This window comes from Mytilus galloprovincialis, chromosome 1 (assembly GCF_965363235.1).
Source record: "Mytilus galloprovincialis chromosome 1, xbMytGall1.hap1.1, whole genome shotgun sequence".
Taxonomy (NCBI): Eukaryota; Metazoa; Mollusca; class Bivalvia; order Mytilida; family Mytilidae; genus Mytilus; species Mytilus galloprovincialis.
Window position 1 is genome coordinate 17377565 of NC_134838.1, and position 15545 is coordinate 17393109.

General features: G+C 31.0%; 1 protein-coding gene across 1 annotated transcript; it reads right to left on the reverse strand.

The window, feature by feature from the left end:
* Window positions 1–775: 775 nt before the first annotated feature.
* On the reverse strand, window positions 776–15545 carry LOC143067738 (caspase-3-like). The gene is made up of 6 exons (XM_076241231.1): window positions 15408–15545; window positions 12819–12915; window positions 10720–10958; window positions 7332–7513; window positions 5817–5982; window positions 776–2624 (listed from the first exon to the last, which is right to left on the reverse strand). Exons 2-6 carry the CDS (start codon window positions 12911–12913, stop codon window positions 2395–2397), a joined length of 912 nt encoding a protein of 303 aa, XP_076097346.1. The 5' UTR covers window positions 12914–12915; window positions 15408–15545; the 3' UTR covers window positions 776–2394.

Sequence of the window (15545 nt, forward strand, 5' to 3'; positions counted from 1 at the left end):
ATAGCAATAAAATCATTTTGCTTTGGTTTTTTTTTTTTTTTTTGCTGAGCATGTACTGATTTTATATGTTATTCATAGATACCCTATAATATCCACAGTTTTCCATTAATAATGCTACATGTATGCGAGACTGGAGGATTCCATGAGTATTTTATTGGAATAACTTAATATCTGCATTAAAACGATGACAATTGTTTTCCATGGAACGTTTTTAATTTACGTATGATTTTTAGTATGAAATAAACCAAATTTTGGAGTTTGATTCAAGATAAGGACGAAATCTGTCAGCCGTTCTGTCCCTATATTTGTTCAATGTTTATCCTTTCTAATGCGATGTATATCATTAAAGAAATAACGAATTTGGAATATTATGCTTTAAACTAGATACCTATACTAGTCCATCACATGTTTCCTTGTTTTCCTCTTAAAGTGTAATTACCTACAGGCGTCCTTACGTCGTTTGAAGATCATGCTTCTCGATGTTGAAAAAATATTGCAAACAACTTTAACATATCGACATATCATAGGAACATGAATGGAGTATGTATTCTTAACATTATTTTCGTCGTCTCCGACAGTACCGTGTTATTATCAGTTAATTTTCGACTTATCAGTTTTAATATTAAAGGCATCTTTCTCATCGTGTTTGTATTATAGTAACTAACTATGAAGGATCTTTTTATTTGTTTTCGTTTAAAAAAGCAACATGTAAGTAACAAATTTGCAACAGAACCTCCAAACATACCACCAAAAATTGAAATAAGTGGAATTTGAGTTTGACTGTTGGAGTATTTTTTATTCACAAATCTAATTAAGATAACATTTTGGTGACGAATTTAAGATTACAATTTTGCCTGCATAAGTTGTCACTCAGTATTTACATTTAATTATAGAATATTTATCCATTTTGATAATTGAAAACGCACAACTACCAGTACAAGAAGTTGCGACAATCTGCAAAAACCAACCTTGTAAAAGCTACGCACTGCGCAGTAGTCTCATTTATTGGAACTATACCAAATAAAAAATTCAGACATTGTCGCAAACGAACCAGGCATAATGTCTTTTGAGATATTGTATTGTTCTAAATGCACAACTCTTGTACAGGATAGCATCACCCTTCGTTATATAACCATTACATAACAGTCGATTGAATTTTAGTGAAAACCATGCTTAAAAAAAGTACTGATATATATTAAACTCTATTATGAACAACCTCTCATATTTCAATCTTTGTTTTTCAAAACTTAAAGATATTTACTCTCTCATTGAATGAGCATTTTCAAATAACATGCCTGCAGCTGGAACTTATATATAGTTTTAAATTCCAAGATTTACATACAAAATTTGGTTGAGGTTTCACTTATCTACGATATTTGAATATTCTAAGATATTTGCATATTGGCATTTCAACTAATTTTGATTCGTCTATCAAAATTTCTTTTCAGTTTTGAATTGTTATTTATTCTTTTATCAAAAAGGAAAGTTTGTCATTTCTGAATAATTAAATCACACTTTATTACTTAAGGTTATTGATTTTATGAATATTTGACAGTTGAAGACTCCAATTATCTCAATAATTCGAACATTATATTCCTTTGTAAAAATACCCTTCTCCTAAAAACAAGTTAGTTAGTAAACAATTATTTACTACATAAATTTGTGTAGCAACATAAAAAACATAAAAAGAAATAGTGACATATTTTGATGAAGTAACCTTGCAGTAAATAAGATGCCGATTGTTTTATATATTTTTTTTAACTTTTGTTAAGAATTTACTGCAAAGAGCTGTGACCGCAATTTAACTTGTTATCATTGCATTTAATTGAAATTGAAATACTTGCATGCAATTGCCAAACCAAGCTTATAAGATATAGAATACCCAAATGTAAAAGAAAAAGCTTCACTTTTTGTAGTTACTTATGTTAATCGGCACCCTGATATCTTTTTTTTAATTATTGTTTTCTTTAAACTTCTAATTGCGGATTGACTGTTTAACAAAATTTCAAATCCACCATCTTTAAACTTTGCAGGATAATGTACTAAATGCATTTCATATAAAATGATATTCATTTAAGTTGGGGAAAAAATTAGTTGATAGCAAGTGTATTTATTTAAAAAGTGCAAGAGAAGCAAATATTTGATAAAATGAAAGTGTATTGTCGTGTCCACACTGAAATGTTCAGGTGTTATAACTTTACCCCACACTTTAAAAAAATAAACAGGTTAGAATTTAACAATCGTTAAACAAATAACATTTTGAATAAAGCAGAATATATACGCAATTGTTCAATTTTGGATCAAATTTTGAAATAAAACTGTATTTAAAACATTGTAAATTTCTATATTTGACACCTGGTCCAGTCTATTTGCACGAATTCATAGATTAGCCTTCTAATCTTTATGTTTAAAAACCAAGTCCTTTGTAAGATGTGAAATGAAACAAGGCATCTGGGTAACAATGCCACTGCTTTGATGTTTTGGTTTATATCCCATTCCAACTTTTTTGTTAACTCTGGTCAATACTTTGTAGAAGTCTTCACCTTGCTTCATCTTCAGAAACTCATCTGACAAATGTCGTACGAATGGTGACCCTGTCTGTGAGTTTCGGAAAGATCCATAGCCTGTTATTCAGAAATAGATTTCAATGTAAAAAATAAGCAGATGTTGTATTCAAGTGTGCATTATGGTGATAAGAGGCAATCACATTTTTTATAATTTCGTATCATTAGACATCATCGATTATAATAACTAAGATACATCATTTATGATTTACTTTTCAGTTATTAAATGAATATCATAAAAAATCTTTAAGTCGTATTTTAAGCACATTAATTATTATGTATATCTTTATACGGTTTTATATCAACTTTCTCCATGAATCCATCTAGGAAAAATGCATATTGATTTCGAAATAATATCCAAAATGTATGAATAATTTAAAAGAGTAAACCATTTCGACTAAATTATCGTCATAAAGAATGGGGCCACATTTTCATCACATAAGTCGCCTATGAGAAAACAATAAGGTATAATTTCATGAATTGAAAAAAACTAAATTATTTCCAATATGAAAAAAACAAAAATCTTTTAATATAAGAACCATATCTGAATTGTATATGAATTGGATCCAGCCAAATTTATTATCATTACTAAAAAATACAAATGAAAACGTTTTTGACGTGTGCTTTTGCTGGAATGTTGTATGAGCAGCTTAAAAAATTGGAAAATCTTCTTTCTTTTCTAACCTTTATATTACAGGATTATGATATCATCTTCTGATTTTGTTTTATCTTATTATACGAGCAAACACACACTGCTACTTATGTTCCGTTTTTTTGTTATTTATACCAATGCTTCATCACTATTTGTTTTCTTGTGGATTGTATGTTTGAAATTGATAAACGAAATTTGAGCATCATTAAACTACTGTTGCTATATATTCATATTAAAATAGTATTAATCATAAACTGTACAACGGTTGATTTAGCTCGAAACCAGATAAAATCGGGAGAATATACCACTCAAATATTAACACCTTCCAATGAGCCTATGAAAAAATACTTGTAGTTTCTATGGAAATGGTTCCAGCACCAAAGATTTGAATAATAAACTGAGAAAAAATTCGAACGAATCCTCGCAGAACATGTACAATGCATACGTGTTCTGTGTATTGCACACACAAATGTAAAGTTGAACAATTACAAATCATAAAGACAATCTGACCGAAATTAATTGTCGTTCTTTACCAAGTTATTGAGGAATAATAATGCGATCACAATTCGTTAACTTGTTTATTGTTAGAAAACTAAGCCATCCATAAACCAACACACATATTACAATGGTGTAATGGTTTTTCTCCGTTAAGATGTATTGAGCTTAATACTACTTATAGGTAAAGTTTTATAAGTAAATATAACGTTATATTCTTTTTTCTTTACTTTCTTTACTTTTTTTATAAAATGAAAACAAAACAAAAATTTGAGAATGAATAGAAACCGAATTTATTATAAAATCATCCAAATTCAAATATCTCTAAATTGATTTCAACAATATTTTACTATGAATTATACAAGTACATTTTATAAACACATTCACAATTAGAATTCAGAAACAAGCAACCAGTGCTTTTATTAATCTGTGTAATAATATACATACATACGTATGTTTTGTTTTTAAATCAGTTTATAGGTCTCGAAGGATGAAAGGTGCAACGGAGTTTGACACCCAGCAGCAAAATCATTATATCTTCTTACTGGAGGCATATATCAAACATTTGAGACAAGGTTTTGTAGCTTGTTATGGTTGATTAAAGGGATGAAAACAATTTTTTACTACCATTTGACCTTAATGTGTCATGTTCATCCAAGTTGGAAGACCACTTTTTTGGCAATTATATGCTATAATGTTAAAAGAAATAATTGGTGAAAGCTATACTTTATTGTAGTTTTATCATGGGTAGGCCTTATATTCGTGATTATTTTTGCCCGAGCGTTAGTATAGTTGCAACAATTATTTCGATTCTGACAATAAAGCAATTTCTATGTCCGATGTGTATAAGTGTAGTGAGTTTGTGAAGGCTCTTACACGAAACCTCCCTTTTTTGTTTTAAACAAGAAACGACTGGCAATTTGATTTTTCAGAGGCAAGAGTTTTGAACAGACAGCATGAACGGTTGTCGTATCTAGGTCAAATATGTCAATTTCGAATTGCAACACATTACAGCCTTATTTAATGAATAAGTCTCAGCATGTGCATCATTTAAGAGTTTGGAAGTGTTTTAAGTTAATGAAATATATTAAATGCATGCCAATTTGATCAAATTCATTATTCTTCAGTAGTCAATATAAGCATGTGCAAACAAATTTTACTGGATTTAGAGCATGGGTTTATTTACAAAGCGAATAAAAGCACGTCATATCAGAATTTGAGATTAATCATACCAAAAATAAATTTATCTATAGATTAAGAAAGAATTGTATTTTAGCTTTGAAATGAGTTAAGATTTTAAAAATCCATTGAGTAATTTTGGAGAAATTAATCTTTGAGAACTGTTGGTTGGAGTCAGGAAATTCTGACTGTAGTGCTACCTTTATAAACACCAATACAAATATATAGTCGGCTTTTTTAAAATTAAGGTATTAGTGCAAACTTTAAACGTGTATCGAAAGCACGTGTTATGTCTGTAAAAAGTTAGACTATATAGATTACTTGTTGTTTTTTCATGTTTGTATTTTGCACGTCTATTTTTTAGAACTTCAGTGTTGTTGTGATTATTACATTATTTAAATATTTAGGTTTTTCCTCTTTCCTTTTTTTTTGGTATTATGAAATACTTATTTTTGCTGTTCTTGCTGTACTAATCATATCACTTTTGAATTACTCTAGACTTCGAGAACAGTATTTCTACCACAGGAATGACTAAAAACTGACCTACATCCTTTGATTTATATATTCTCGTATTATTATCAAACATAAAATTGTATCATTGGAAATCATACCACATCTTCTTTTTTTTTATATTTCTAATGAATTTTGTAACTGTTTATAGTGTATGGTTTATGGCGAAAAGCGCATGGTTCATGGTGATATTGTATTTGTATTTGTATTTTTGTTTATTTCATGAAAAAAAGAGATGTATGGTATGTGGATAATGATACATGGTGACATGTATATCGATGTAAAATATCAATGTAATAATGACGGACCATTGATCTAAGACGATAAAAATAACGAGTGCATAAGTAAGTGGAATTACTAACACCGATGTATATTTAGCTTTACTAATGCTTTGTATACGGATTTACTAAACTAACCAGAAGAAGATGAATACACTGCAAGGAAATCTGCTTCATTAGGGATTCGTATTGTGTCTCCAAAATTATGGTCATACTCTGTAAATATAGGAGCAGCATCTGCCTGGTTTGGATCTCTTATAACTTTTACTTCTACACCACCTCCTAAATCTAATCCTCTACATGCCTGAAATTGTAGATTTACAATCATATTTTGACCTTACTGAAAAATTTAGTCTGAACTGTTGTATTGTGCACTTTTAAAGTATATGAAACACCGACACTTATATCACTTGTAAGTTTCTGGGTATTTTAATTTTCAATGAGTTTTATTTGATGATGCAATGTTTTTCACTCGAGTGCCATTTTAAATCCTCAAGTTTGTAAAAAGTGCCCATGGCGTCCTGAGATAAAAGTGTTGTTTTGGAAATATGTAAGTTCGAAACTTAACAATAGTCGTAAGTGTAATAAAATCAACGGTACCAATTTTGTTGCACCAGATGCGCATTTCGACAAAATATGTCTCTTCAGTGATGCTCGTGGCAAATATACATCATACTAGCTTTAATTATATGACACGTAGGGTGCTGAAAACTTGATATCATTTATGTGAAATATCCTTGATTTCACTTCAAATGTATGAAAGTAAACAAATTTTAGCATTAAAGTCACTAAAGTAAAACTGTTAAAATAGGAATTTAAAAAAAATAATACTCAAAGGCAACATAGTCAACAAAGTAAAAATGTGAATCTTTTGTAAACAGTTGATACCAATTTCTTAATAACACATTTTTATCTTAAGCAACATGTAAATTATTTAATGATTTCCACAATAAGATCACAATGTTTAAATGAAAGTCCTTTCTTTTCTTAAAGTTTTGTCTTCAAAGTAGATATACTGGTTATTTCTATGTGAGGGTTTAAATAAAGATTGAAATTTGTCCTGTAAAAAGATGATATCAATATAGTTACAAGTGTTTGAAAAATCCAATAGCAAAACATAACATATATTGGTGATAATGATGTCTTAGAATATTCGTAGAGATTACTTGTTTTATATCATTCGTTAGGGAATGACAACTGTCAGTTTAAAAATTATTTAGGAAATATTACTGATTTGGTTTTCGCTAAGATAATCACAAATTATACTAACATCAGTTTCATGTAAATTTCCGTTAGAATATATAGGGAAATAATGGTTTCTGTTTACCTTTAAGAAGTTGATTGTATTTATATATTTGACATCATTCAACAAACAAACAAACCAAATTATAGAAACCTCAGAGTTTAATAAACAGCCATAAGACTGCCCATTTGTTTTGCTACAGTGAGTAATGACGATATACATGTTACAGCTCAAACTACATTGCAATCTCCTTGTATATTAATCAGTAGATCATATAAGTTATATATAATTTTACCCTATAACTCATGAAACAAAACGAGTTTACTAAACATTAAAGTTCAATGTACTAATATACTAGTATATAAAAAAAAACATATTTAAAAAAAAAACATGCAATTTATTAAACTTACCTGTAATATAAAAACTTTTGGTTTCAGAATAAGTTCTGGACAGTTCGTTGCATTAAAGAAATCCATCACATATTTGATCTTGATAGACATATCTGTCATATATACACTGTCCTCATTACCATGTGTCAACAATACTACAATCAGGCAATCCGCATTCTTCAAACTTTCCTTGTCTTCTCTAACTTAAAAAAAATATTAATACATAGTAAGGAAAGTCTTTTTGAAAATTCTAGATTTATAGAGGTTGATTCAATGCAATATAACATTTTTGGTACAAATTGAATGCACCAGATGCGCATTTCAAAAATTAATATCTATCCAGTGATGCTCGCTGCCAAATACATATACAAACATTGAAGAGCTGATTTAACAAAAATAGAACTTAAGTATAACCAAATCCGGAATTTGTCCTCATTGACAACACCCACTCTACGTTTTCTTATTTCCTGGTTTTAAACACAATTGGTGTTTAATTCTGTAATCTGATATTGGCTTTCCTTTTTAGTCTATAAAGTATATTTCTGAAGTCTCAAGCCTCGGTAACAGCTTATCGGATAGCACGAACGGCCGCCTAACGGATGAAAATAAAAGTTGTCCGTTGACAAAATTGTTATCCGTTGGGAGTCCGTTGATGTACTGACCGAATAAAACGGACGTGTAACGGATGCATAACGGACACACACCGGATATGCAACGTACGAGAAACGGGCACGTACCGGACAGAACGGATGTCGAACGTACGTCCAACGGACGAGTACCGCATAAAACGGACACCAAATGGAAGCGTACCGGATAAAACGGATGAACAAGATATACGGAAAAATCAAAGGCGACAATAATAATACATGTAAATCGTATATATATTCAAAATGTTTCTGTGTAACTGGTTTTGGTTTATTCTTCAAAATTCCGCCAAAGGACAGTGTCTGGCCTGAATAAGAACTGCTTGATTGTGGAGACGTGCCTATACTCTAAGATCGATTATGAATAATAAAAATTCATGAACCTTAAGAAATCTGACATACCAATAATTGGCATTTCTGACGCGAAATTTTCAATTTGCATTTATCTGTTTCAGATCCGTTCATCATCCGTTTTATCCGTTATACCGGCGGTAGACGTCCGTTTCTCATCCGTTCAACATCCGTTTTATCGTTTGTGTCGTTGTTCTCCTCTTATATTTAATGCGTTTCGCTCGGTTTTGGTTTGTTACCCCGATTTTGTTTTTTGTCCATGGATTTATGAGTTTTGAACAGCGGTATACTACTGTTGCCTTTATTTATCCGTTAAACGTCTGGTAGAAGTCCGTTGGTGACTTTATCTTCCAGACCTCCAACGGATGTATAACGGACACGTAACGGATACAAAACGGAAACGAAACGGACGAGTACCGTACAAAACGGACGCCTAACAGACGTTCAACGGACATTTTATCCGTTGGACGTCCGTTCAAAGTTTTGAACATGCTCAAAATTTTCCACTGGACAGAACGGACGCCGACGGATAAAACGTACGCTTAACGGACATGCAACGGATATGGACGGACGTCTAACGGATAAGAACGGACGTGTAACGGACATGAACGGATTGAAAAAAAAAGTTATCCGTTAGGCGTCCGTTCGAGCTATCCGGTAAGGTGTGACCGAGGCTTCATGGTGTGAATATAATGTCTGTAGTTTAAATTGGAGGTTGTTTAACTATGTTGTTATGTTGTTAATATAAGGCATATAGACAAAGCACATTATCAAAAATGAAAGACAAGAACACAATTTGTTTTTACATTATAACAATAACACAATGAGGGGATGTATAAGTTACGTCATACGGATATCCATCAAAAAGAGACTAAATAGTAAAAAAAAATATTCGTAAAGACATATAAAAGAACACTATTACACGCGAATAATTTTATAAACAACGTCAGTACCCAGAATCTATATTTCAAGACCATCGTGTATTATTTGTGAAATTGATACGGAATATTGATCAACAAGTTAGAAACTTCTGATGAATTCTTTTAGGAACAGGGAAAATGAAAGAGGATTGATTGCTGCTCACAATGAAGCTATGTAATCATTAGTTCCATGCGATTGAGTTGAAATCATTCCATCGTAAATTTTACGAACGCCATCACTAGTTGGTGGGCCGTTATGAAATATCCGTTTCACAGATGTTAACTACAATCCCGTCCCCCTTTCCTGCATGTGACGCATCGAGTTAGACTAATTATCGGATGTGTACTAGTATGAGCATCATGACGGATACTACAAGTGGTTCAGGATCTGCTTACTCTCCTGGAGCACTTAAGATCACCCCAATTTTTATAGGGTGTTTGTGAACTTTTGTTGGTATGTTGGTCTTGTTATTTTTTTCAGTCATGGCGTTGTCTGTTTATTCCCGACAGGTGTTCAAACCAACGACTGTCTGCGCTCAAGGCGCACACACTAACGCTAGACCACTAAGGCGGTGACTTTATCAGAGATACCAAACTTATAACTTTGAACGACAGACGCACGTTTTGTATCTAAAGACTCATCAACTCGTTCGAACATGAAAGTTTAAAGATCAAATAAAGGACAAGTGAACATAAAATGCATGCTTGCAACATGATAAGCTTAAAACTGTGATTAGTCTTAAAAAATATCTCTTTAAATCTTTACACACATGATTTAGAAGATATATATAGTTTCCACAGAACAGGAAATAATCATTGACATCTATTAACTAAATTGTCTATTGTAGCCATGTTTTCAGTCGGATCCCCCAAAATCTAACTGCTATTTTGTATAATAAAACGCCTTTCATATAAGACTATTGGCAAGTATTTGTTCTTCTCTATATTAATGATAAGTTATTTAGATTTTTTTCGGAACGTTCTGGTAGAATTGATGATACATCATTGCTGTGATGTTTGTCAACCTAGCAACATAAAATGAGTATCCTTATTATAAAGAACATGAAAAATAATTCCATTACAGCGGATTCCACTGCCTGTGTAGTGAAAGGTAATATCTTTGGTTAGCATGCTTGTTAGCTGAACCGCGGAGTCATTATGAGGTCAGATATACTACCCTCCCTTCTAAGTAGCATAGTCCAAAAGACTGATCGATTGGTTTTCTGTCGGACTAGTCTATTCTTAAAGTAGGTTAGTTTTTCTGACCAAACAATGACTTCACGGTTCAGCTAACAAGTAAGCTAACCAAAGATATAAACTGTGGCTACACACTCAATGGAATCCGCTGTAAACATCAGAACGAACTGAGATTTTCGCGTTGTAAATTTAATTTAAAATATTTAAGCATTCATAACAAAACATTACAAAAACTTAAAAATTTTAAGTTTGATTTTGAAAAATCAAATTTAACCTTTATTACTCTCAAATTCTTACTCTCATTAAATTTCGTATCCATGTCATCTTTTGTGACATCATTCAACATATCAGTATCAAAACCAAGTTCCATGAATCGTTGGAATAAAGACGAAGCATCCACATCACTTCCTTCACGATCACCTAATTTTAATTTTGGATTAAATGTAATGTTATTGATTACAACTGCTATCCCAGAACTAATTGTGTATCTTTCTTGGTCTAAATGTGTTTTGGCTATTTTGCCTTGTCCAGAGTTACTACAACAGAAAAATCATTTAGAAAAACAAAACTTCAAAATTTACATGATAAATCAATTCAAAATATCGGTGTTGTATTTTTACCCTGAATACAAACCCTTTATTTTTGTTCAATTTGTTCTGATTTGATCGTCCTTACTTAAGAGCAGTCTATCTTATTTAAGGGCCAGTGTTTGTAACATGAATCGAAAAAATGAGCATGGATATCATTTATACTTTTGGAGCATTTAGATAAACCTTAACCAGAATACGCTGAAAATTTGTAATATTAAAACATTTACGATCCTTCAACGTTTGTAATAGGTTTATGACTTTTCGAGACGTTGGCTCCATTTATCACTGAACAAATGTGATTCGTGAAATACGCGTCTGACAGGTCAAATTGGTACCATTTATGTTTGAAAATAAATGCAGCAGTACTGTACCGCTGTTCAAAAGTCATAAATCAATTGAGAAAAAACCAAATCTGGTTTACAAACATAAACCGAAGGAAACAGATCAACTATAAGAGTTGTACTTACGATCAATCTTAGTCTTAAGATTTTTGTGAAACCTACTTTGAAAACAACAAAAATCAAACGACAATGTAACACACACAAAAAAAAAAAACGAACTATAAGATAACAACTGCCATTTGCCTCACTTGGTAAAGGACATTTTGAGAACAAATGGTGGGTTGAACTTAGTTTTGTGGCTAGCAAAACTTCACGCTTTTATGGCAATCTCAAACATACCACTAAAATGACAACATTTAATGACAGAAAATGTAATTTCAACCGTTTGAAGGAACTGAATTAGATTGAAATTAATTTCTTCTAGTTGTCTCCCATAGACCGTTAGTTGTTTTCCCGCGCTTCATGGGATATAGCCATTCAGCACGACAGGGCCGACTCGACTAGACGTGTTTCTCAGTTAAATTTTTTATCTTGCTTATGTGAATTTATTTGATTTTATATGAAATGTTTTGATTTCAGTAGTAATTATTACAAGTAATAGTAATTACTTGACTATATTTTGTCGACATGATATTATGTATCATAATGTGCAATTAAAATCAGCACATGTATGGCACTGTCGTGTGGGTATTCAATTTGAACTTTAGTTTGGTTTTTATTAGTCTTATGTGCTTAGAGTTCGGTAGTTTATGGGCGTAGTTATTGTGGAAAAAATCCAGTTAAAATAAATGCAAGATCATACAGGACAGAGAAATACACAATAATTTCTCAATACAATAGTACATTTCGACATGCTAACCACAGAATAACACCGAACACCATAAACAACCTAAGACAGCACTCAGAGCCACGAACTATACGTCAGACATTTTCACATGACTGTATCAACTCCACACAAGTGATGTCACAGGTGACTTAAAAAATAAATTAGATATAATTCAATAGTAGGTTTGTAATTATGTTATTTGATGTATTTTATAATAATTCAAGAATATTAATATAGAATGGTGTTAGTAATTAGTTGATAAATTGTATTATCAATCTATGTCGGTATTTCTTCTAAATCAAATTGTAAAACAATCAAATCATGTGCAAATAGTTATTGTAACTAAAATCATTTAAATGACTGGGTGATTAGTTATCTTTACTTTTACACACAAATAAAAAATAAAAACAAATAGAATTACAACTACAAATGACAAGATATTGAACAATATCCGATCAGAATTACAAATAAAATTGTAAAGTACCTACCTTTCTTCAAGTTTTGGACTCATTCTTTAAAAAATTAATTAAACTATTTTTACTGGAACAGTTATACCTTTTAATGAGTTGTAAATTGCGGCATTCAATGGAAAATGGATTAAAGACAACACAAAGAAAGTATATTCAATCACACATGTACCTTTCTGTTTCATTTGCAATTGGTGCAATCGGTGTTTTTGTTAATGTTTCTCCCTTGTTACCAACAACAGCATCCACCTCGTCAAATTTTTCCATATCTTAAAAAGTTAAAAGTGTATTTAACAAATGTGAAATTGGCAAAATAACCTGCGCATGTCTACGTTAAAGATATAAGAAGATGTGGTATGAGTGCCAATGAGACACATCTCTGTCACAATTTGTGAAAGTAAATCATTATAGGTCAAAGTACGGTCTTCAACACCGAGCAGCAAGCTATAAAGGGCCCCGAAAATGATCGTAAAATATAGATAATACAATCAACTCAACTTTTTTCCGAAATAAAAACACAACATAGAAAACCAAAGACTCAAAATAACCTAAATAAAGGCAAAAGAAGTATACCGCTGTTACTACTCGAGAAATGAGTGGGAAAAAAGTATTGAAATACAAATGTACCGGTAGTGGTAACTTATCTGAACTTAAGATACCAAGACATTTTTGTTAAAATTCCGTATCAACTTCACAAATAATACATGATGGTCTTGATGTATTATTCTGAAACTGACGTTGTTTATCCTCTTAATTACGTTTTATAGTTTTCCATTACTTTGTGGTTTTGTAAATTTTTACTTCCACTATATAGTGTATTTTTTATACACCCCGTCAAAGTTTTATTGTACTAAATTTTTGTATTGTTATCTTTTGTTTTTGATTATATTTGTTTGTTTGTATGCCTTCTTGTTTTTCTTTGTTATAGTGATAAAGATTACAAAACACAGTTGACTGGTCTAATCCTATGTTTTATTTTACATTTTGACCTACTATGTCTTTGTTTTGTTGTCAATATAAAGGAATTATATGCGACTGTTATACAAGTGAGAGATTTAGCTAGCTACAATATCTATAAAAACAGATTTAATCAATCATTTTCTACATAAAGAAATGCCTGTAATAAGTCGGGAAATATGACAGTTGTTATCTTTTCGTATGATGTGTTTTAGCTTTTAATTTGTTCATTTGATTAGGCATTTTTGAATTGTCCCCTGTGTTCAGAATTTTTGTTATTTAACATTTTAACGTTGATATATACCATCTTTCTTCCTTGATGGATTTTTTACGGGCATGTATGTTCAATTTATATGTTTCCCGATTAGAAACTATGTCAGGATAATGATATGAAAATATTTTTTTAAAAACTACTCTATGAAGTGTTTAGTCACAAGCAGAAATTCGTTGACGTTGTCATGATCACATCTCTAACATCACCGAAAATGCAATACAGTGACATAAAGATGCTAACATCCATGTCATTAAGTCTCTGGTAAATAGTTGTCTTCTTGACAATCATACCATATCAACTTAATTTTTTATCATCTGTCAATTTACTGTATCAATTATACAACAGAACAGTAGTTAGGAATACACAGATAGCGGTATACTACTGTTGCCTTGATATAGTATAATAAACACACTTATACTGAAAAAAAGTCTTTATATGTAGAAATATGATGTTTAACGTATTAACTCAAGAACGCATTGTAAGGGTATTTAATATGAATTTCTTTTTTTTTGTCACCAGGTGGTTAAGTTTATTTCAATAATTTAAAATTATCAGTCCATGAAACATTACATAACATTTCTTGGAAGGAGTTAGACAAAATATTATCATACATATATTAACCCATATTTTAATATTGACTTAAACATTCATCTTGATTTTCTTGAAATTGAATGGTTTGTGTCGGTAACCAATAAAATTGACTAAAAACAAATGCTAGTAAAGGGTATCGGGTCCATCCGACCCTGAGATTCAGTCGGACCCCATGTACCCCATTTTCATGTCGAATTTAAGATAAATTAGATCACATTTTCGCCTTTACTCAAAACATTTATTTTTAGGATAGAAACAACATGGATAAATATGTTTTGAAAAAGCTAACTGCAACTGTAATATGTAAACAGACAAGCGTCAGTTTACTTGAAAAGGTACTTTTAAAAATAGGGAACTGACTTTACTTTTTACTCATTTTTATTTATCATAAAAATATTAGTCTTCAATCTATAATATTAAGCCCGGAGCAGGTCACATGAATTAGGAAAGAACAAACAGCCAAAGTGTTCAAAAAATATTTCAACTTTCGAAGTGTTACAGATAATCAAAAAACTCGGAACGTTGCAAGATTTGTTACTATCTGGAAATTTAATAGTTTTTTTCTAAAAATTGTTTGGTTTTCCATCGGTAGCCAGTCTTCATGACGAAAAACGGATCATTTTCTACGTCACGGGGTTACAAATTTCAATGCATTCAAGTTAAGCGGTTCGGGAATGTTAAATCGAATTGAATTTATTTTCAATACAAATTCAAGCAAAAGTATATTTTTATTCGATCTCGGAAGACTATTGAATGAAAAGCTGGTGCAATTTTATTGTTGGTAAAACATAATGGCAAGTACATCATGACAATAAAGTCAAATGCATATCAAATCAATTCTAAAATTAAAAAAATCATTTTCTATATTTTTTTTTCTTTCTATTTCATTAATAATGAATGACCTTTTGAATAATTAAATGAAAATGTCTAATATTTTACCTTCAGCTGTTTGTGATCTTACAAAATAAAGTATAAACTGCCTGGGTTCCTGAGCTAACCAATGTAAAACATATGTTTAGTTATGTCAATTGATGATTTCTTTCAAGTCTACTATACTGATTAGCAGTTTGATAATAT